Below are 22,245 nucleotides of genomic sequence, written 5' to 3'. Positions count from 1 at the left end.
GGTGATAACAGCTAATGGCCCACAGCTGGTGGTAATAGAATACTTAACTACATCTATATTGCAACCCAGGACATTATCCACCCCTTATTCTATTACCATCTACACAGTTCTCACTTAAGATAAGGTCTCCTTGTGGTACACAACAGGTTTCCCCATCTGCCTTCATCACCCACCAAGTATAACCAGGTCATTGGGCAAAAACCACTCCACGGATGGGTTTGCCTTTCCCTGAGGTGGGACTAATCCAAACAGTCTTTCCTAAAATTCCTCTTACGTGTACCACAGGGACTTTATTTCCATCCACTATGTGCAAAGGTTCGGACTCGGCAGGACCGGCTCGATTGATAGAACCCCTTGTGTTAACCATCCAGGTGGCCTTTGCTAAGTTCAGTTCCCAATTTTTGAAGGTTCCCCCGCCAAGTGCCTTCAAAGTTGTCTTAAGAAGTCCGTTGCACCGTTCAACTTTCCCGGCAGCTGGTGCATGATAGGGGATATGGTATATCCATTCAATTCCATGTTCTCTAGCCCAGGTGCTTATGAGGCCATTCTTGAAATGGGTTCCATTGTCAGACTCGATTCTCTCAGGGGTACCATGTCTCCACAGGACTTGCTTTTCCAGACCCAAGATGGTGTTCCGGGTAGTAGCATGAGGCACAGGGTAGGTCTCTAACCATCCCGTGGTTGCTTCCACCATGGTCAACACGTAGCGCTTTCCTTGGCGGGTTTGGGGAAGTGTGATGTAGTCAACTTGCCATACTTCCCCATACCTGTACTTTGACCATCGTCCACCATACCACAGAGGCTTCACCCGCTTGGCCTGTTTGATTGCAGCGCAGGTCTCACAGCTGTGGATGACCTGTGAGATGTTGTCCATGGTCAAGTCCACCCCTCGGTCACGAGCCCACCTGTATGTCGCATCTCTCCCTTGATGACCAGAGGCATCATGGGCCCAACAAGCTAGAAATAATTCTCCTTTGTGCTGCCAGTCCAGATCCACCTGTGACACTTCCACCTTGGCAGCTCGGTCCACCTGCTCGTTGTTACGATGCTCTTCATTAGCCCGACTCTTAGGTATATGTGCATCCACGTGTCGAACTTTCACGGTCAGCTTTTCTGCCCGGGTGGCGATGTCCTGCCAAATCTCAGCGGCCTAGATGGGTTTTCCTCTGCGCTGCCAGTTAGCCTTTCTCCAGCGATCTAACCATCCCCACAGTGCATTGGCTACCATCCAGGAGTCGGTGTAGAGATAAAGCCTTGGCCATTTCTCTCGTTCAGCAATATCCAAAGCCAGTTGGATGGCTTTAAGCTCTGCGACTTGACTCGATCCACCTTGTCCCTCGGTAGCCTGTACAGCTTGTCGTGTGGGGCTCCATACTGCAGCTTTCCATTTCCGATCTGCGCCTACAATTCGGCAGGAACCATCGGTGAAGAGGGCATAGCGTCTTTCACTCTCCGGCAGCTCGTTATACGGGGTGCTTCCTCAGCACGTGCTACTTGCTCCTCTGCTTCTTCTGAAGATAATTTAAAAGTCTCACCTTCAGGCCAGTTTGTTATAATTTCCAGAATCCCAGGGCGATTTGGGTTTCCAATACGGGCGCGCTGTGTGATGAGGGCAATCCATTTGCTCCACGTGGCATCAGTGGCATGGTGGGTAGAGGGAACCCTTCCCTTGAACATCCACCCCAGCACTGGCAGTCGGGGTGCAAGGAGAAGTTGTGTTTCTGTGCCGATCACCTCTGAGGTGGCTTGGACTCCTTCGTAAGCTGCCAAGATTTCTTTCTCGGTGGGAGTGTAGTTGACTTCAGACCCTCTGTAACCTCGACTCCAGAATCCCAGTGGTCGACCTCGGGTCTCGCCAGGCACCTTCTGCCAAAGGCTCCAGGACAGACCATGGCTCCCGGCTGCAGAGTAAAGCACATTCTTTACCTCTGGTCCTGTCCTGACTGGTCCCAGGGCTACCGCATGAGCGATCTCCTGTTTGATCTGGGTGAAGGCTTGCTGCTGTTCAGGGCCCCAGCGGAAATCGTTCTTCTTGCGGGTTATGAGGTAGAGAGGACTCACGATCTGGCTGTACTCAGGGATGTGCATTCTCCAAAAGCCTATGGCGCCTAGGAAAGCTTGCATCTCCTTCTTGTTGGTTGGTGGAGACATCGCGATGATCTTATTGATGACCTCAGAAGGAATCTGACGCCGTCCATCTTGCCACTTTACTCCCAGGAACTGGATCTCTCGGGCAGGTCCCTTGACTTTACTCTTCTTGATGGCAAAACCGGCTTCCAGGAGAATTCTGATGATTTTCTCTCCTTTCCCAAACACTTCCGTTGCTGTGTCCCCCCACACAATGATGTCATCAATATACTGCAGATGTTCTGGAGCCTCACCCTTTTCCAGTGCAGCCTGGATCAGTCCATGGCAGATGGTGGGACTGTGCTTCCACCCCTGGGGCAGTCGGTTCCACGTGTACTGCACACCTCTCCAGGTGAAAGCAAACTGAGGCCTGCACTCTGCTGCCAGAGGAATGGAGAAAAAGGCATTGGCAATATCAATGGTCGCATACCACTTTGCTGCCTTGGATTCCAGCTCGTCCTGAAGTTCCAACATGTCCGGTACAGCAGCACTCAGTGGTGGTGTGACTTCATTCAGGCCACGGTAATCCACTGTCAGTCTCCATTCTTCACTGGACTTACGCACCGGCCATATAGGGCTGTTAAAGGGTGAGTGAGCCTTGCTGACCACCCCTTGGCTCTCCAGTTCCCGAATCATCTTATGGATGGGGGCCACAGAGTCTCTGTCAGTGCGGTATTGCCGGCGGTGCACTGTTGCTGTAGCGATTGGTACCCGCTGTTCTTCAATTCTCAGTAGTCCTACAGCAGACGGGTTATCTGAGAGACCGGGCAGGGTATTCAGTTGTCTTATGTCTTCCGTCTCTACAGCTGCTATCCCAAAAGCCCAGCGATGTCCCTTTGGGTCTTTGAAATATCCACTCCTGAGATAATCTATGCCGAGGATGCATGGGGTGTCTGGACCAGTCACAATGGGGTGTTTCTGCCACTCGTTCCCAGTTAAACTCACTTCAGCTTCCAGTACAGTCAGCTGCTGGGATCCTCCTGTCACCCCAGAAATGGAAATGGATTCGGTCCCCACATACCTGGATGGCATCAGGGTGCACTGAGCGCCGGTGTCAACCAAAGCCGTGTATCTTTGTGGGTCAGACGTGCTAGGCCATCGGATCCACACAGTCCAATAGATCTGATTATCCCTTTCCTCTACCTGGCTAGAGGCAGGGCTCCTCTAATCCTGTTTTTGGTGCACGATGTTCTTCTCCTGTAAATGTGTTCCTGAGGTCCCTTCAAGAGGATCAGTCATATTATCACTTCCATTCTGTCTGGAGTTCTGTCCACAAGAGACTGGGGCAGTGTTGTACTTAGATGAGCCTCCTGAAGTGGATGTTTCTTTTTTCAGTTCACGTACCCGGGCTGCTAAGGAGGAGGTGGGTTTCCTATCCCACTTTCTCATGTCTTCCCCATGCTCCTGAAGGAAAAACCAGAGGTCACGTCGTGGAGTTTGTCTTCTTTCCTTGGCTGGGGGATGTCTGCTCCTGATGGCAGAGACTTGGGTTGGTTTCGGTGTGGCATGGAAAAATCCTTCTTTGAGCTCTTTCCTTAGTTTCTGATTCTCTTCAATCAATCTCCGGACTTGCTCGGCCAGGTTTGTTTCCACCGATGAGACATGGATGCGTAGTGGAGCCGTGACAGTGTCCTCATAAATTCTCAGTTTGTTTGTTAACACGCCTACCTTGTCTTCGCCTTCCCTCCACTGCAGTGTTGCCAGGTAACGAGAGTATATCTCTGGTCCGAGCCGCGCGAATCTTAGCCACATTTGTGAAGTGCACTGGACGTTATCTGGGTTCTTGGGGAATCTCTCGTTGTCCGAGAAAATGATCTCTAGCACGGCCAATTCCCTCAGGCATCGGATACCTTGTTCTATTGTGTTCCATTTTCTTTGGTGCATCTGGAGGTCCTCTTTGCAGAGGTATCTGTCCCGTACACTCGCCAGCAATCTCCGCCAGAGGCTGAGAGTTTCCTGGGTTTTCCCAATCCCCTGGTCAATAACCACATCCTGGGACAGGGATCCCAGTTGCCTGGCCTCACTTCCGTCCAGAATGGTGTCGTTAGCTGCGGCGTCCCAGATGCGGAGCAGCCAGGTCAAGATGGACTCGTTCGCCTGCCGGGTGAATTCCCTCCGTAGGTCACGCAGCTCCCCCAGGGATAGAGAGCGAGTGATGATCTCCGGCTCTGTCTCTTCTGCTGGGTGAGATGGTCCTGCCGCATCATCATCAGTCGCTATGCGGACTGATTTGCTCTTGGATTTCTTTTTCTGGACAGGGGCAACTGCTACGGGCTTCGGCTGTTCTGATTTGGTGGTGGTCTGTGTTGAGACGTCGACTGCTCTTTTGGCTCTTTTCCTCTTGCCTGCTGATTTGCTTTGTTTCTCCTCCTCAAGGAGACAAAATATTGTTCTGATCTTCAGCAAGATGTACACGATGCTGATCAAAGAAAACAGAACTGACAAAAAGATTATGCCATCCTTAGCATCTAGAGGGAACTCAATATTGTCAAAAACGGCCGTGCCTGACCTGAAATGCTGGAAGAAACCGCTCTCTCCTCCTAACGCCAGAGGCTGGGTGTGATTGCTGAGGAGGTCCCAGACGTAGCAGCTCAGATTAGGCCAGGCAGATAAAATTGAGTATATGTTCCGAATGGTATTCATTGCCTCACAGGTTACCATGCAATAGGCATAATAAACCAAAAGAGCAATTTTCATGCCATTCCCTGGTCGCAACAGGACCAATACGACAGGCAGATAGTTTCCCATTTGAGGAAAAATATAGAGAGCAAGATACAGCACCCATATAGATAAGCTGACCATCATGGTGATAGGATTTCTGAGTTTCCCCAGGTCGTGCCCCACGTTGGGCGCCAAAATATGTCTTGGTTTGAAAACAAACCAGTGGGAGATCACAAGTCAAGATTGAAATTAAAAATAAGTGAAATAATACAAGGAAAAGCACTGACAAAGTCAGATACAACCTAACACCTTGTTAGGGTGGTAGTAGCAGTCCAACTGAAGTAGTCCAGTTGAAGTGGTGATCCTGTGAAGGTCTGGTCTCCAGCTGAAGATCCAGTGGTAGCTCTCGTCCTCTGGGAACCCAGTAGACAGGGCTAGCTCAGGCAGTTCCAAGGCCAGGTTATATCCAGGTGGGAACACCTGGCTCCTCCCTCTTCGGCAGAGCATCTCACAATGGGATGAGATAAGTCCATGAGTCACACGGTGGGTCCCTGATGGCCCATTGCCTGTCATCCGGGGTGGGTCATTAGCAGTTGGTAACAGCTAATGGCCCACAGCTGGTGGTAATAGAATACTTAACTACATCTATATTGCAACCCAGGACATTATGGTACAGATGTAATTGCAGCCAAAGAACAGTGGAGTGAGAATATGTGAGAGAAACAACTCTGCGGACACCAAGGTCAGTGCAGAAGGAGGGGGAGGATGTGCTCCAGATGCTGGAGATGAGATTCCCTTGCAGCCCATAGGGCAGACCATGGTGAAGCATCTGTGCCCCTGGAGCCCATGGAGGTCAATGGGGCGGCAGAGATACACCTGCAGCCTATGGAGGACCACCCATGTCGGAGCAGGTGGATGCCTGAAAGAAGGTTGTGACCCTGATCATAACCCTCATGCTTTATCTCCCTGCACTGCTGTGGGGGGAAGGAGGTAGAGAATTGGGAATAAAGTTAAGCCTGGGAAGGAGGGAGGGGTGGGGGGAAGGTGTTTTTTAGGATTTGTTTTGCTTCTCATTATCTTGCTCTGGTTTTGATTGTTAATACATTCAACTCATTTCCCTAAGTCAAGTCTGTTTTGCCCATGATGGTAATTGGTGAGTGATCTCTCCCCATCCTTATCTCAACTCATGAACCTTTTGTTATATTTTCTCTCTGCTGTCCAGTTGAGGAGGGGAATGACAGAGTGGCTTTGGTGGGTACCTGGCATCCAGCCAGAGTCAAACCACCACAGATGCATACGTATTTTTGCTGTTCAAACACTGACAATTTAATGAGCCAATCAGAAATAAGATCTCTGGAATTCTGAGAGGAGGATGAGCAAGTACATCAAAATAGCATCAGGGAAGAAGTAATGCAGCGTTTGTGGTCTTTAGCATCTGATGTTAACCAAACAAAAGCTGATACTTTTGGAGCAAGACGGAAGCAAACTGGTTAATCCCATTCTTAGAAGTTACCTCACTGAGGATGATAAAGATGACAATAGAGTCTATTTTAGTGCTGTGACTGGGAATGCCATGATAGCTACAGATTGTTGTACTCTTCTTAGGTTTACTTTTTTTAACTCTGAAATGAGTAACATTGTGAAACTTCTTTGTGCTGTGTGGTACAGGTTTTAAAAACCCTTGTGCCAAAATTGAAATATGGATTCAAGTTCAAAAAACACAGTTGCATATGTTTAGGACCCACAAACTTACTAGGAAATAAATGCATCTATTTAGGAGGTTTCTATGTAATATTGTTCTGTATTCTTGTATGTTTAATAATGATTTTAACATTTTATTCCAAGGAAAGAGGATATATGGTGATTAGCTCAATGAAAAAGCTAAGGAGAGCTTTTTTTCATCACTTGTCACTTGGGAAATTACTAGTTGAGGCAAAATGGACTCCTAGTCAGTCCTAGTTTATAAGCAGTGATTTGCCCCAAGCGGGCCCAGAGACACTTTAGAGACAAAGTCAGAGAAGTGGGTATTTGCTTTATTTGGTGCACCAGATGTGGAGGATTCACTCCTCCAAACACACACACTTGGCACTTCCAACAACACTATATTATGGGCAAAATTCATGAATATTCGTCACATTCCCCGGGATAGGAGTGGTTATACAAATAATTTCTCAGAAGTCATTAATATCATTAGCACGTGTGCCACGCGTGCGCTGTGTGTCCCGGTGGTCTTTGGGGGTCTCCAAAGACCACCTCAAAGATGAAGATCCCAGTAGTCTTCATCAAAATGCACTTTTCACCTTTCTCTCTGGAGCATGCGCGGTCCTTTGTGGGATGATTCAGCGGTTTCTGTGCTGGCTTCAAACAGATTCTTGTCCCTCTTATCCTGACAAGATAAAGGGAATCCTGTTTTTCTAGGTTTTAGAATTCACATATTCTGTCTCTCAATAGTTAACTTGAGTTACCTATTGATTACCCCTTTCTCAGCAGCCTTCCCCATTCCTGTCACCTAATTAGGTTTTCCTGGCATTTCTGTATGTGTTTGTGTTGGTTTTGCATGGCCTGGTTTTTGGTAGCAGGGGTGCCACAAAGATGGCTTCTGTGAGAAGCTGCTAGAAGCTTCCACCATGTCCAACAGAGCCAATCCCTGGCAGCTCTGAAGATGGACATGCCGCTGGCCAAGGCTGGGCCAATTAGAGATGTTGGTTATGCCTCTGTGATAACATATTTAAGAAGAAAATCAAAACAAAAGAGGACACAATTTTTTTCTAGCCAGAGAAGAGGAGGAGGTGACAACATGTGAGGGAAACAACATGGAGACACCAAGGTCAGTGAAGAAGGAGGGGGAAGGAGGTGCTCCAGGTGCCAGAGCTGAGATTCTTCTGCAGGCTGTGGTGAAGATCACAGTGAAGCAGGCTATCTCCTTGCAGCCCACAGGGGATCCATGGGGTATGCAGAGATCCACTCACCGCTCGTGGGGGAGGTGCCCCACACTGGAGCGGGTAGATGCCTGGAGGAGGCTGTGATCTGGTGGGAGACCCAGTCGAGAGAGAGGGCCCTTGCTTCCAAGCTGGAGCAGCCTGTCCTTGGAGGACTGCACCCCGTGGAAGAGTGACCCATGCCGCAGCAGTTTTGGGAGGACTGTCTGCCCATGGGAGGAAATCATGTTGCAGCAGTTTTGGGAGGACTGCTGCTTGTGAGATTGGAAGCATGCTGGAGGAGTTCACAGAGAACTGTCTCCTGTGGGAGGGACCCCACGGCGCGGCAGGGGAAGGACTCCTCTCCCTGAGCGGTGGAAGATGATCTTGGGTGAAGAACTGATCAAAACCCGCATGCCCTCTTCCCTGCACTGTCAGTGGGAAGGAGGGAGAGGTTGGGGGGAAAAGGTTTCTTTAAAGGTTTATTTTACTTCTCATTATCCTCCTCTGACTCTGTTGGTACTAAATTCACTTTGTACTTCTAAGTTGAGTCTGTTTTGCCCTTGGAGTGTTTCCTCCCAGTCCTTATCTCAGTTCATGACCCCCTTTGATAATTTTTTTACTCTCCTCTACCCAGCTGTGGCAGGGGAGAGTGAGTGAGTGGCTGTCATAGGTGCCTGGCATTTGGCCAGGGTCAAACCACAACAGTGTTAAAAATGCAAGTGACTCTTTCGGCCGTCCTCTCTGTTGGATCTGAATCAGCCAATCCCTACAGCTGATCACTGGGTGACCTGCTGTAGTGTGTAAGCTGTTAGTAAGTATCTGTATTAGAATTTTTGTCTCGAATGTGGGCTTGCTGCCCTGTGTGCAGCACCAGTTCACACACTGAGACAAGGTACTTCTATTTCTTTTTTCTAGTTGGTGCAAAGTAGGGAGCTGGGTGGTAACCCACAAAAGGCTGGCTCCCCGATCATCAAAGCTTTATGTTATTTATACATTTTTAGCAGACAAAGGCATTAATGTTCATTGGCTACAAGTTACATAGTAATTAGTATTCTGCCTTCTTTTGGTTAATGATTCACTTCTCATGCTAATTAGTCCATATGCTCAGTCTTTCTCTTCTTTTGGGTCAGTGGTCCATGAGTCAGTGGTCATGATCTCCCCCTGCCAGAATTACCTTTTACCCAGTCAGAGCTGATTTCAGCACAGTTGCTGAGTTGGCTTTGTTAGTTTCTCCCTTATCTTAGGATTTCTGCCAAATATCCTTGTGGCCTGTAAATTCTGCATTCGTTGTGTCCACTATCAGTGTTACATCCTTCTCCCCAAGCTTTGGTAACCTCACTGTAGGTCTGAAATAATTGAAGCATGTCAAGCCCTAAACCTTAAACAAGGCAGTTCTACCAACAAGTAATTTATATTTCTAACACCTGGACATCAGCATGAGCCCTTAATGTTTTGTATAAACATAGTAGAGTTGTGAACACATAATTTAGCAATGGGTTATCATTTTATTTATTTATTTATCATTTTATTTATTTTTATTTATTAGCTTCCAGTGTTCATACCTTTGTATCATAATAAAGAGGGGGTGACTTGAGATGGATACTCTATGTTTACTGGAGGTCAAAATTTGTACCGTTTTTAGTAAACTTAGAGCAGAACCTGCCCTGCAGTGCTTGGGCATGATCATTACCTTAACTGGAATTACTTTGTGTTTGACTTCTCACATCTGAGCCCTTCATGATAGCAGGAAGGAGCAACCTGCCCTTGCATTTCAAAGCCCTTCAAATATCATTTGTAATTAGATGTACTTCCTCTTTTTATGCTTGACAGCTCTCAATAAAACAAGAAATTTCTTAACTTTTTAGATCTTTAAGAAGAGTAAAATAAGAAAAATTGGTGTGAAACCTGTGAAGATATGAGATCTCATTTCCTTTATTCCTCTGATTCACTTAGGCATTCTGATAACAACCATTGCTTCAAAAGGGGAATTGCAGAATTGGCCTGACCTCTTACCAAAGCTTTGCAGCCTGTTAGATTCTGAAGATTACAATACCTGTGAGGTAAGGAGGCTTATTTTGAAATGTATTATCATGTAAATTTCATTATTCTTTGTCTCTCTTCATAGATAATATATATATGTATAGTATTTTGTGTGGGTATATATGCACATATATAATTTTTTCCTCAGTGTTTATGAAGGAAAACAAATAAATACCAGCTCAACTGTTTTAAGCTATGAGGAGAAAAATCTTGTCTGATTTTTAAAAAAATCTTGATTTAAGCATTTTTTAAAATATGATTAAATAAATGAGCACTGAATGTTAAAATTAAAATTACCACTTATCTATTCTAGACTCATCCATCTTGAGATCTTACAGATGACAGTATAAAATGCTTAAATAAAAAGTCTTAAAGGCTGTTTTAATTTAACTCTATATTTAGTTAGCTACATTTACTTTGTTAATTAGCTACGTTTACTGTGGTCTTTTGCTAAAATTACCCATTCTGTAAAAACCCTAAAATGTTGCTTTCTTCAAAATGTAAAATAACAAATTTTTTTTGCTTCGTTTTTTTTTTGCTTTGTTTTTTTTTTTTTTTTGTTTGATTTTGTTTTTAAAACAGGGTGCATTTGGTGCTCTTCAGAAGATATGCGAAGATTCTGCTGAAATTTTAGATAGTGATGTATTGGACCGACCACTCAATATCATGATACCTAAATTCTTGCAGTTCTTCAAACACAGCAGTCCAAAAATAAGGTAGGTTTAGGTGTTATACTAAAGTTATCTATTAAAAATTTATTTACATGAGCAGCAAGGTTGATATTTTGTAGATCAGTTTAAAATATACTTAGTTTTTTAAAATGATCCTGTATATGCAAATGTGAGAAGGCACAGAAATTTCATGCATCAGTAATTTTCATGCTTATCTGTTTAGTTAATAGATCAGCCTCATATCTTTATACATCTTCCAAATCAAGAATCTATCTGACTTTGAAAATAAAATTATTTTTTAAGATTTTGCGTATTATTATGAAAAATTCAATGCTGTGGTTAAAATTTCAAATTCTGATTAGAAAGAACTATCTTGCATTCATTTTGTTATGACTTCAGCAATGGGAGAGTAAAAAATCATTTGCTGATAATGGTTTCTGAGTTCTTGCAGAAAAATATTTTGCTGCTTTAACTGCACCAAAACTTATAAAGCTCTTTATCTTTCAGCTAGATCAAATTAAATGGGTTCAACATCCTTTTACTTTAATATAGTATTAATCTCTCCAAAGTAAAAGAAGTATAGAAGAAAAATTCCAAAATTAATTTGTTATTGCTTATATTTATCAACCAGAACATTAGCTTTTACTCTGAAATGAGCCAGCAATGTGCCCTTGCCACAAGGAAGGTGAATGGTATTCTGGGCTGGACTGTTGCCAGCATGGGAGGTCATCCTTCCCCTCACCCTCCAGATGAGGCCACACCTCGAGTACTGTGTCCAGTTCTGGGCTCCCCAGTACAAGAGAGACATGGAGCTACTGGAAAGAGTCTAGTGAAGGGCACAAGGATGATGAAGGGACTAAAGCATCTCTCCTAAGAGGAAAGACTCAGAGAGCTGGGACTGTTTAGCCTGGAGAAGAAGAGGCTCAGGGTGACATCATCCATGTGAATAAATACCTAAAGGGAGGGTGCAAAGAAGACAGAGCCAGGCTTTTTCAGTTGTGTCCAGTGACAGGACACGTGGCAATGGGCACAGACTGAGACGCAGGAGGTTCCCTCTGAACATTAGGAAACACGTTTTTTACCATGAAGGTGACCAAGCACTGGCACAGGTTACCCAGAGAGGTGGTAGAGTCCCCATCCTTGGAGATATTCAAAAACAGTCTGTAAGGCCCCAGAAAACTTGTTCAATGAGACTCTTTAAAAGGACTTACAGTTGTTCATGTACTCTGAGTTTGATGCACGGGAGAAATACCAAGATATTCTCAAGAGGTCAAAACAACAAAAAACTTTACTGGCAACTTTGTAAAACCAGAGAACTTTGGCAAAAGTTTAGAGCAGCATTCAGTCAGCATAAAATACTTCTCAAAGCATTAACTTGGCCCATTCAACTTAGCAAACTCCAAGCCCATCCAATTTTAAATTACTCAAAACTCCAAGAAGAAGGAATTAAAATAATATTAACTGTTCCATTTGTAGGTCTCATGCTGTTGCATGTGTCAATCAATTTATCATCAGCAGAACTCAAGCTCTTATGTTGCACATAGATTCTTTTATTGAGGTAAGTGCATTTTTGGTTGGAGGAGTAAGTCAAATAATGTATCTAATTTATTAAGAGCTTTGAATAATGTTTTACAACCACCACTACCCCTAAACTCCATATTGATGGCTTCCCCTTCTTAGCTTCAATCTCCATGGATTGAAAGTCATTCTGCATGTTTATGCTCAAATTAGTCTAAGCACTCTCTCAGCCCAAGAAATTGGTATTTTGAAAACGCTTCCTTTTCATAAATACAGGAAACTCTTCTTGCATAGAGGTACTGGCAGCAGTCTGTCACTTACCTGTGATGGAGAGTTCAGTACAGGGATCACCATGTCACTGAGTCTAGATTATGGGTCTCTCTGAATACTACTACTGAATGTGGATTAGAAGGATGATATTTTGTCTTAACCAGAGTGTTTTATTTACTGCTGTTATGTACTGAAGGTATTTTCTAGCTTCAAGACTTCATTAATGTTTAAGGAAAAAAATCAGGGAATAATGTTCTTGTGTCTGATGTACACATGACCAAAACACTGGGTAACAATACACATTGAAAGTCTGAAGAGTTCATTTGCTGAACCATATGTCTTTAGGAAATAATACAGTTTTCTGAGGTGTGGAGTGGGACGGTACAGAAGTACGTTTGCATACTTTAGTTTGCCAATAATGTAAATTTTAATACAGGTTGAACTAGATGAATTGAGGCTTTTCAACTGGTATTACTTTCCAACAGAATCTTTTTGCACTGGCTGGTGATGAGGAGCCTGAAGTACGCAAAAATGTTTGTCGTGCTCTGGTAATGTTGCTGGAAGTTAGAATGGATCGCCTGCTTCCTCATATGATTAGTATAGTTGAGGTGAGTCTTATTTCCCAGATTGTATGCTGAAACATGTTTGGGATCGCAGAAATAATAGCAAATTAAAAGCATACATCAGAATAGGTATGTTACTTTTGTGATTGCCTACTCTTTGTTTTATGTTTGTGCTTGCCTACTCTTTGTTTTCCTTCAAGATTGAGGTTTCAAAAGTTTCTTTTTAGCTAATTGCCAACATGACATTGTATTTGACAATACATATGGCAGTTGTTCATTCTTCTTTAAGTTAATTGATCCTGAAATGGCCAGGATTAGCTATACCATGGAGCAGCCAGGCATTGCCTGACCACAGGCGAGATCATGTTACAAATCTTAGTTCTGGTGCTGATACTGTTACAGTTTACACATTGAAGCTGTCACCTTTTTTGAATCTTTTGCCACAGTAAAGGTAAGGAATGTAATTTTATATATCTGAGATGCTCTTTAAGCTACTAACAAAGCTGCCTGCCATTGCATTCAATTTTATGGGTTGGTGTCCTTTGATAGTTCCTTGATTATTCTAGATTAGTGCAGACTTGCCTACCAGAGGACCAATCAACTGGTACTTATTTGCTCAACTGAGTTGTAATTTCCATGTTTCTGGGAAATACTGGCAGTTTATAGGTAGCCTTTACATACACTACTTGCTAGACTGGAAATATAGCAAAGACCAGAATCTTATGCACATATATGAACAAATGGGTCATAACCCAGTGTCAAATTCCATAAGTGCTAAGTCCAGACAATATGAAGCAAGTGGTTTTTTTTTCTTTTTGCTTCTGGACAAAGGCATTAGAGAGCCATAAAATTGAGGTGGCCTGTAGCATCTGTCTAGTGTTGTCTGTAATTCCATGACACCAAGCCTGGCACATATCTTCTCATCTAACACAGGACAAGTAGGCATTGTTGGTACTTGAGGTAGTTTTTTTCTTTTGTTCGATCTGATTTGGGCTTTTTTTGGAGAGAGAGAAATAAAGCTTTGGATGTTATGTTGTCAACAAGTGATAATGTCACCGAAACTGCGGGCAAAACAAAAACCCTCTAACAACATTTTAGTATTAGAAAATCAAGGCATTACTTTATTCTGGACAGGATGTTGTTCTGGCCAGGATGTGCAACAGAAATCATTTCATCCACACATAGCCCGGGTGTGCAGAGAAAATCATTCCATGACACATGAATTTTATTAGATTTTTCAGATACTTAGACAGTCAAAACCCATAGAAATGCATTGGTTCAATGTTCATTGGTCCCAAGTTGTGCAGTTCTTAGTATTTGGTTTCCTATTGGATACGAATTTCTTCACCTCCGATGCTGATTAGGTCTTCATTCTTATCTTTTCCCAGATCAGGTGTCTCTGACCATGCCAAGGGTGATGTTTGGAGTTAATGGTCGTTGATGGTCGTTATCTTTTATGTATCTTCTGTGCTACTCCCAGTCTGTTGAGATGTTAAGCTCATCACGCCTTGAGTGATGAAACAGTCCTTTGAAAAGAAACTTAAAATTCCTTTCCCCTGGGGCAAAGGCAAACACAAGTCCTGACTAAAGTTATATAAAAAATGTTTAAACTGGTATGTTTTCCAACAATAACTTCTCTGACTCTTCACCCTCCTGCGATCATAGAATCCTAGAATGGTTGGGGTTGGAAGGAACCTTAAAGATCATGTAGCTCCAACCCCTCTTCCAATACTGGAAGGTGCTCTATGATCTGCCTTCTTTTCTGAACATGTTTCTGAACTGGAAACAGGCTGAACATCCCCAACTCTTTCAGTCTGTCTCCATGTCAGAGGTGCTCCAGCCCTCTGAGCATCTTCATGGCCTCTGCTGGACTTGCTCCAGCAGCTCCACATCTTCCTTATGTTGGGGGCCCCAGAACTGTACACAGTACTCCAGGTGGGGTCTCACAAGGGGGGAGTAGAGGAGGAGAATCCCCTTCCTTGACCTGCTGGCCACACTGCTTTGAATGCAGCCCAGAACACAGTTGGTTTCTGGGCTGTGAGCGCAGATTGCTGGCTCATGTTGAGCTTCTCGTCAACCACCACCCCCAAGTCCTTCTTGGCAGGGCTACTCTCAATCCATTCTCTGCCCAGCCTGTACTTGTGCTTGGGATTGCCCCGACCCAGGTGCAGGACCTTGCACTTGACCTTGTTAAACTTCATGAGGTTCATACAGACCCACCTCTCAAGCCTGTCCAAGTCCCTCTGGATGGCATCTCTTCCCTCCAGCATGTTGACTGTACCACACAACTTGGGGTTTTCAGCAAACAAATCAGTAAGGAACTTCTGGACTTAGCAGGTAGAAATTATGTCAGCAACCAGGAGATCCAAGATTGTATTCTCATTGTATCCCTTATTTTTTTTGGAAAACTATTACTAGGCATCTTCTCTACAAAAGACAGCAGTAGTGAATTTTTTTTCTATAACAGAGTTTAGACTTCCTCCCCTTTCCTGCCAGTTTTGGGACTACTGTGTACTGTTACTGATTTGCCCAGTTCTGTATATATACATATTGATATGTGACAATGTAATATCTGAGAACTGACTATTTTTCAACATTCAAATGAGTCTGGTTTTGCCCTTTTGAAACTTGAATACCTCCAAGCTGAATGCTTCTAATGGTGACAGGTCTAACTGAAGGAATTCTTAAAAAGAAAGAAACTTGTATCCACATAATGGAGTTTTTTATGCTTATGGAGAATCACTTTTAAAGTAGTTAAGAATATTAATGATTCAGTAGTGATTCTAAGTCAGAAGGTCTTGGCCAGTGCCATGCTTTTAAACCAGACAAGTTTAATATTAACTGTTTTGCCAAGTTCCTGGAGGAACAGGGATGGTTGAATTTGAATTTCAGTGGGTTTTTTGAGCATGTACTTCCAGGTGAGCAGAAGCAGATATATATTTTTCTGTGGGTTTTTTTTCTCCTTCCTTTGTCTGAGAACATGACAACAGGATATATCAGAAGTAGACTGACCTAATAGATTTCAGTTATTAGATTGCACCTGTATGTTCGTAGAGCATATTTAGCCAGGCACAATGGTGCCTAAGATCTTTTTCAATAGAAGTCCTGACTTTTTATTTTACAATTCATAATGAGATTACTTGAATGGTGTTGATAGTATGAAGTTATAACACAGAAACTCAGCTTGTTGCTAAAGAAATAAGATTGTTTGCATCCTGTTGCTTTCAGATAGACGTCTTACTGCTCAGAGGATTTGTCTTAATGCTTTGTGCATCATTCTTTTCTTGATGGTTTGACATATGAAGAGTAACACAACACTGTTACAGAGTATGCAAACCAGTTCTGAATAATGTTCCTATGTTATTTTCTATTTTTTTGTTATGAAGCAACTATTTCCATTGCCTAAAGTCACTAGAATTTTTTAGCTTATTAAAAGCACTTATTAAAGTATGGCACAAGAATACAAAAAAATCCCCTAAAAGCCTTCAAATGTTCTTCCCATACTTTGCTTTGCTACTAGTATCACTGTTCTTACTATGGGGGCCTACAAGAAATATGGGGAAGGATTCTATCAGGGAGTGTAGTGACAGGACAAGGGGCAATGGTTTTAAACTGTTCGAGAGCAGGGTTAGATTGGATATTAGGAAGAAATTCTTCCCTGTGAGGGTGGTGAGGCCCTGGCGCAAGTTGCCCAGCAATGTTGTGGCTGTCCCATCCCTGAAAGCGTTCAAAGCCAGGTTAGATGGAGCTTTGAGCAACCTGGTCTAGTGAAAGGTGTTTCTGTTCATGGCAGTGGGTTGGAACTAGATGATCTTTAAGGTCCTTTCCAACCCTAACCATTCTATGATTTCCAGGCTGTGTATATGGCTGTCTTATACTGCTGAGTGTAAGTAGCCTTTTTAATCTACTGCTATCTAACTTCATGGAGCATATATTATAATACATGCTTAAAGAGAAAATGACAGTGTGAGGAGAACCTTCAAACAGACATTACTTTTTGTCATTCTGGTTTTGTCTTTGTGACAAATAACTGGATACAACAAAAGTGTTGATTTTCAAGCCCTCTGGGGAAAAATGCTAAATCACTTAAGTTGCATTAATTAACCTTGCTTGCAATGGATAGGACATTTTTCAAATTTTCCAAGCTGTAATCTCTTCATGACTCAGAATAGAGCAGTATTTTTGTTGCCATCAGTTCTTAATCACAATAATGACCTATTAGGAAACACTTGTGATTTAGTGCACTTCATAGAATCACAGAATGGTTTGGATTGAAAGGGACCTTAAAAATAATCTAGTTCCAACCTCCCCCACATGGGCAAGAATACCTTCTGCTAGACCAGGTTACTTTGAACCCCTTCCAGCCTGGTCTTGAACACTGCCAGAAATGTGGTCAGGAGTCCACAACCTCTCTGGGCAACCTGTCCCAGTGTCTCACCACCCTCACAGTAAAGAATTTCTTCCAAATATCTAATCTAAACCTACCCTCCTTCAGCATAATACCATTCCCTCTGCTCCCATCACTCTATGCCCCTGTAAAAAGTCTCTCTCCAGCTCTCTTGGAGCCCCTTTAAGTACCGGAAGGTGCTAGAAGGTCTCAAATCTTTCAGTTCTCCAGAGTGAACAGCCCCGACTCTCTCTGCCTGCCTTTATAGGAGAGGAGCTCCAGCCCTCTGAGCATCTTTGTGGCCTCCTCTGGGCTTGCTCCAACAGGCCTACATCTTTCTTGTGTTGGGGACCCCATTGCTGGACACAGTTCTCCAGGTGGGGTCTCAGGAGAGCAGAGTAGAAGGGGAGAATTCCCTCTCTCAACCTGCTGCTCATGCTGCTTTGAATGCAGCCCTGTAGGAATGCAGTTCTGTAGGAAGGGATGTGTTTGTTGCAAATCTTACATTCCTGAAATGCATAATATAGGTTGCCCCATTCTATATAATTTTGAGAACAAAATGGTATTCTGAAGGAGGATTTCTCTTCTTTGTTTTAAATCAATGTGTGAGGAAAGGTAGCTGCATGGACTTCTATAAGGCTTCTAAAATGAGTGGAAGAACCAACTTTCAGAAATAAGAGCTGGCATGGAAGAATGCAGAAATTACTGTTTTGGAAGTTGCAAGCATTTTCCCTAAATTGCTTTGGCAATCATGTGCAAGAAACTGATTTAGCCTTTCTGCTTATGCAAGTATTTTTTGTTTAAGGGGATTTAAATTTTAACAGCAAGCTTAAAGATTTGACACTGAATCTCTGAATTACCATTCATACTAGAAAAAAGTGAGACTTTTTTCCCCCTGTTATGGGTTCTACTTAATTGCATCCTGTCAGGTAATCAATATTTGAAGGAGAAGCTTTTTTATGGTACTGGATATAAAAAGTATCTCCAACTTACTAAGTGTATAGTACTCTTTTATTCAAAAGGAAATGGGGGAGTGGTAAAATAATTTTAAATGCCCCCCACTATTCTCAGGAAACTGTTCATTATCTTGGGCCTTTGTCTATAGTTTCTTGGTAATAATGTTCTCACTTAAACTGTGAAAAAACTTAGAATCTGAATAATCTAGCATTGAGAAATAAGTCTCTTTGTTTATTCTCACTATAGCCTTAAGTAGTCTCTTATACCTGTTTCTTCCCATCGTCCCAAAGAAACAAAATTACTCTGGGAGCATAGTTTATTTTTGCAAACACACTTTGCAATGTTGATAGCTTCTTCACTTAAAACTTATACAAGATTGTGGCTTTTTTTTTGTGTAGTATATGCTTCAAAGGACCCAGGACCAAGATGAAAATGTTGCTTTGGAGGCTTGCGAGTTTTGGCTGACTTTGGCTGAACAGCCAATTTGTAAAGATGTATTATGTCGGCATCTTACTAAGTAAGTATTAAGAATTAGAACTAGTTATTTTTAAATAGTCATCCTTAAACTTCAGTTAACTTTTTCCTGATTACTCTTTTGGAGACTGTATCTAGCTTGCTGTATACCTGGGAGGAGTTTCTTGTAGCTAGTTCTTATGCATATTAAAAATGGCTGTAGCACAGTCACTGAAAAAAGACTTTTGAGGATTTCAGACTTGGCTCCAGAGGCAGCATAAACTGTCACTGGTGCTTTACTGTGGCTAGCACAGGTCTTTCCCATGAGAACTACTTCTGTGTTTTATAAACAAAGATAAAGTTTGGATGTTATTAAAAACAGTGTCTCGAGATTTGGACAGTTCAGGCCTGGCCAATCAGGCCTAGGGGGAGGTTTCTGACTGACCAATCTGGGTGACCTCTGAAAAGTCTATATAAGCTGAAATCAAAATAATAAAGTTCTCTTTTTGATGCCACGCTGAGAATCCGAGGATTTCTTCTCTGTTAGCGGCTCAACAGCGACACTTTACCTCAAGCTTAACAGCCTGTTAAGTATCAGATGGATACAAATATGTGGTTAAGCTTAAACAAACATCTCCATGTGACATTACGTATAATATCTGGTGTACCACGAACATGTTTTCTTGACAACTGCTATTGTTAGCATTTCTGTACAATGCTTCTATGTGCATAGTCATGCCAGGGGTTCCCCATCTTTATGAAGAACATAAAATTACAAGATCATTTAGATTTAGGAATCAATTGCATATAAATTTCCACTGCAATTTAAGCTTGAAAGCATGTATAATGTGTTTTTTCATGCTTCTTCAGACTGACAGTAGTTTTTTAAGCTTCAAAAACTTTTTTGTAAGTTTCAAAAAGTTATCCTAAGCCTTAAAATGTAGATCCTTGATTGAACGGGAATTGAATACCCATGTTTGAGATTTAAACATCTGCATGTCTTCAACAGTGCTAATAACTTATTTTGAGACTAAAGACTTTTTCAATAGGAAACAAATTCTCAGTGTTCCCAGTAAATGGAGACCCAATTTTTGATATATGCATGGAAGGTTTATGAAAACACTAAAGCAGTTCTGTCTGTGATTCTGCTCTTCCAGTTAAAGTGTTGAGAGAAGAGGTGCATTATTTTCAGCAAAATGACCATTTTAGATGTAAAGCAATTTAAAATAAAAGGGAAGGGCTTTCCAAATTTCAGTTTTCATAAGCATTTAGAAAACAGAATTGAGATTAAAGCACCTGCTGTAGCAAAACAGGAATAGGAATTGAAAACAGAAGAACCAACATTATGAGAAATTACTTTTGAGTTTTAAAATGTTTTTACTTAAATCATACTCTTATAGCTCAAAATACAAAAGAATGATAGCACAGTTCTTGATTCTACCTACCTCCTTCCCAACACACATATTAATACTAGTTACCTTCTCAGTATAAATTGTAAACCTCTTCAGGCCTACATGGACATTGACATTACAACAGCTTCATCCTTGGTTTTTGGGGTTTTTTTAAGGAGCTTTTAAATTTCTAGTAAAACAGATAAGAATAACATTACATATCTCTTATCTTTCAATGTCATATTTGTTGAAAACAACTTGTTTGTTGGCAAGTCTTTTTGATTAGGGAGCTATATAAATTTGCCAATACTTGATGATAACCTTAATTTTTTTATATTAGATTAAGTGGGACAAGATCTTCTAAAAACCTGTTTGTTTAATATCTTGTTCCATTTTGCTCCTGTAGGTTTTTTGATAAAATATATACCTCCTGCATGCTTCAAGTATGCTGCAGAAATGCCAAGTAATAGGTGTTAATCTGGATACTTACTATTCTTTCATTGAAAGTTCAGAAGGTAATTGTTGCGGAGTGGTTTCAGCTGCTCAGAGTCACCATCAAAGGTATTAGCAAAAAGCAAGTTTTAATATATATTTGTGAAAGTGTGACTTTACAGAGTTCAATAGCAAGGCTCACTCTATTACTACATAGATGAAGCATACATAGGAAAATTTGATTAGAATCAATTTAGAATGATTTACATAGAGACTGGGAATGCAAAAGGATATGGATACAAAAGGTAAGGGATCAGAATGCTTTAGCAGCACTTAATCAGTGACTAATTTAACATTTAAAAAGTGATTCAGTAGGATTTATTACAGTTATAACAGTGACTTAATTATAGATTCACTATAAAAACATTCATACCATAATCAATTCACACATGCACAGGTAAACCCATGTGAACACCTATTTCTATGTGTGTAAATGTACCTATCAAAAATTCCCCTTGGGTTCAGTGAAATGTGTCAATTCCCTTTGCGTTTCCCAGCAGGCAAGGGTTGTACCTGGAGGAGCATGGAGATGGGGGGGGAATATCAGCCTAGGCCTCATCAGCAGCAATGGTCCTTCGAGTATCACAAACTTGAGGGTTTGAGAGCTCTGGGAGGCCCCACTCAGAGGGAGGTGCTGACTCAGTCAACTGCAGTCCAGGAGAGTTCAAAGGGCTTCACTGACCCAAGTCGGTAACTACTGGGCTTTTTTCCCAGAAAGTCCAGTAACAATGGTACCATTCCATGTGGGTTGTGATTAATTTTTAAAAGGTTTTGTAACAATGGTACCACTTCACTTGGGCTATGATTCAGGTATATTATTTACCAAGGTTAACAAAGATAACTGCTTATCCTTGTTCTCCACTTTGGTCAGGCAGATGATGTTCCTGTTATGGTCAGTGTTGTTCCTACCTATATCATGCAAGAGCTCCTGGCACAGTCAGAGATGCTTCAGTGCCCAACTGGTACAGTCAAGGGATGCTTCACTGCTCAGCTGGTTTGGTCAAGACTTGTCTGGAGCTTCTGAGGTCATAGAGCAGGCCCGAGGAGGGGGATGATGCACCACCACAATCCCCCCATGGCTAAAATCAATCTCTCTTGCTCCACAGAGTGGTGGTGTGGTCACCTCTTGCCTCTATGCCTATACACAGGTTAATGCCATGTTCCAGTTGTAATTTGAGGGAAATTTTTGTTTAGTTCACATTGCCATTGAGATGCATGACTATTATTGCTGGCCTGAATACCTTCAGAAACAATACTCCTCATCTGCAGAATATGGAGAGACTGAGTCTGTTGCTGGTGCTTGGTCAGTCCATGGTGATTTCAGTATTAGCTTGATTTGGCTTGTAATGCATATATTTATTTTTATGGATTTATTTCTCTAGTGAATGTGTTTATATGTTAAATACTTGACTTTTTTTTCCTTAGTACATTTTTTTTCCATACATCAATACCATTGGAGACCCATGGCCATAACCAGTTTAATAACTAAGTAAAGTTCTAATATAGACTAATGACTTGACTAATGTCAAGATCTCTGCAATGTCAGGGACTTGTCTTAAGGAGTGATATTTGAAGTAGTCACAAAAGGATAGGAGGGCTCGATGTAGTTAGACTTCCATCCTTAAGAGTAGTGAGGTAGAGTTTTCAGCCACAGGTAAGTAAAGTGATAAATAGTATACAGGAGTGCCAATGTAATAACTTGTTTATCAAGCATATTTTGGAAGTGTGAATTCTTACTGAAAAGCTTTTGACTTAATTTCTGAAAGGTAGTTCAAAATAGATTTCATCATGTGG

At 42.2% G+C, this 22,245-nt stretch overlaps 1 protein-coding gene across 2 annotated transcripts in view; it reads left to right on the top strand.

The window, feature by feature from the left end:
• LOC146425427 (transportin-1-like) overlaps window positions 1-22,245 on the top strand; it is a 145,596-nt gene that overhangs the window by 82,629 nt on the left and 40,722 nt on the right. For both annotated transcript variants that reach the window (XM_085041578.1, XM_085041580.1), the window contains exons 6-10: window positions 9,663-9,769; window positions 10,332-10,465; window positions 11,897-11,978; window positions 12,694-12,816; window positions 18,514-18,632. In XM_085041578.1, coding sequence (XP_084897704.1) covers window positions 9,663-9,769; window positions 10,332-10,465; window positions 11,897-11,978; window positions 12,694-12,816; window positions 18,514-18,632 — 565 coding nt within the window. The remainder of the gene's footprint in view (window positions 1-9,662; window positions 9,770-10,331; window positions 10,466-11,896; window positions 11,979-12,693; window positions 12,817-18,513; window positions 18,633-22,245) is intronic.

The sequence above is a fragment of the Lichenostomus cassidix genome, chromosome W (genome assembly GCF_008360975.1).
Source record: "Lichenostomus cassidix isolate B80296 chromosome W, HeHo_3.0, whole genome shotgun sequence".
Taxonomy (NCBI): Eukaryota; Metazoa; Chordata; class Aves; order Passeriformes; family Meliphagidae; genus Lichenostomus; species Lichenostomus cassidix.
The sequence above is the reverse complement of the archived record's forward strand: the minus strand, read 5'-3'. Positions and strand labels throughout refer to the sequence as shown.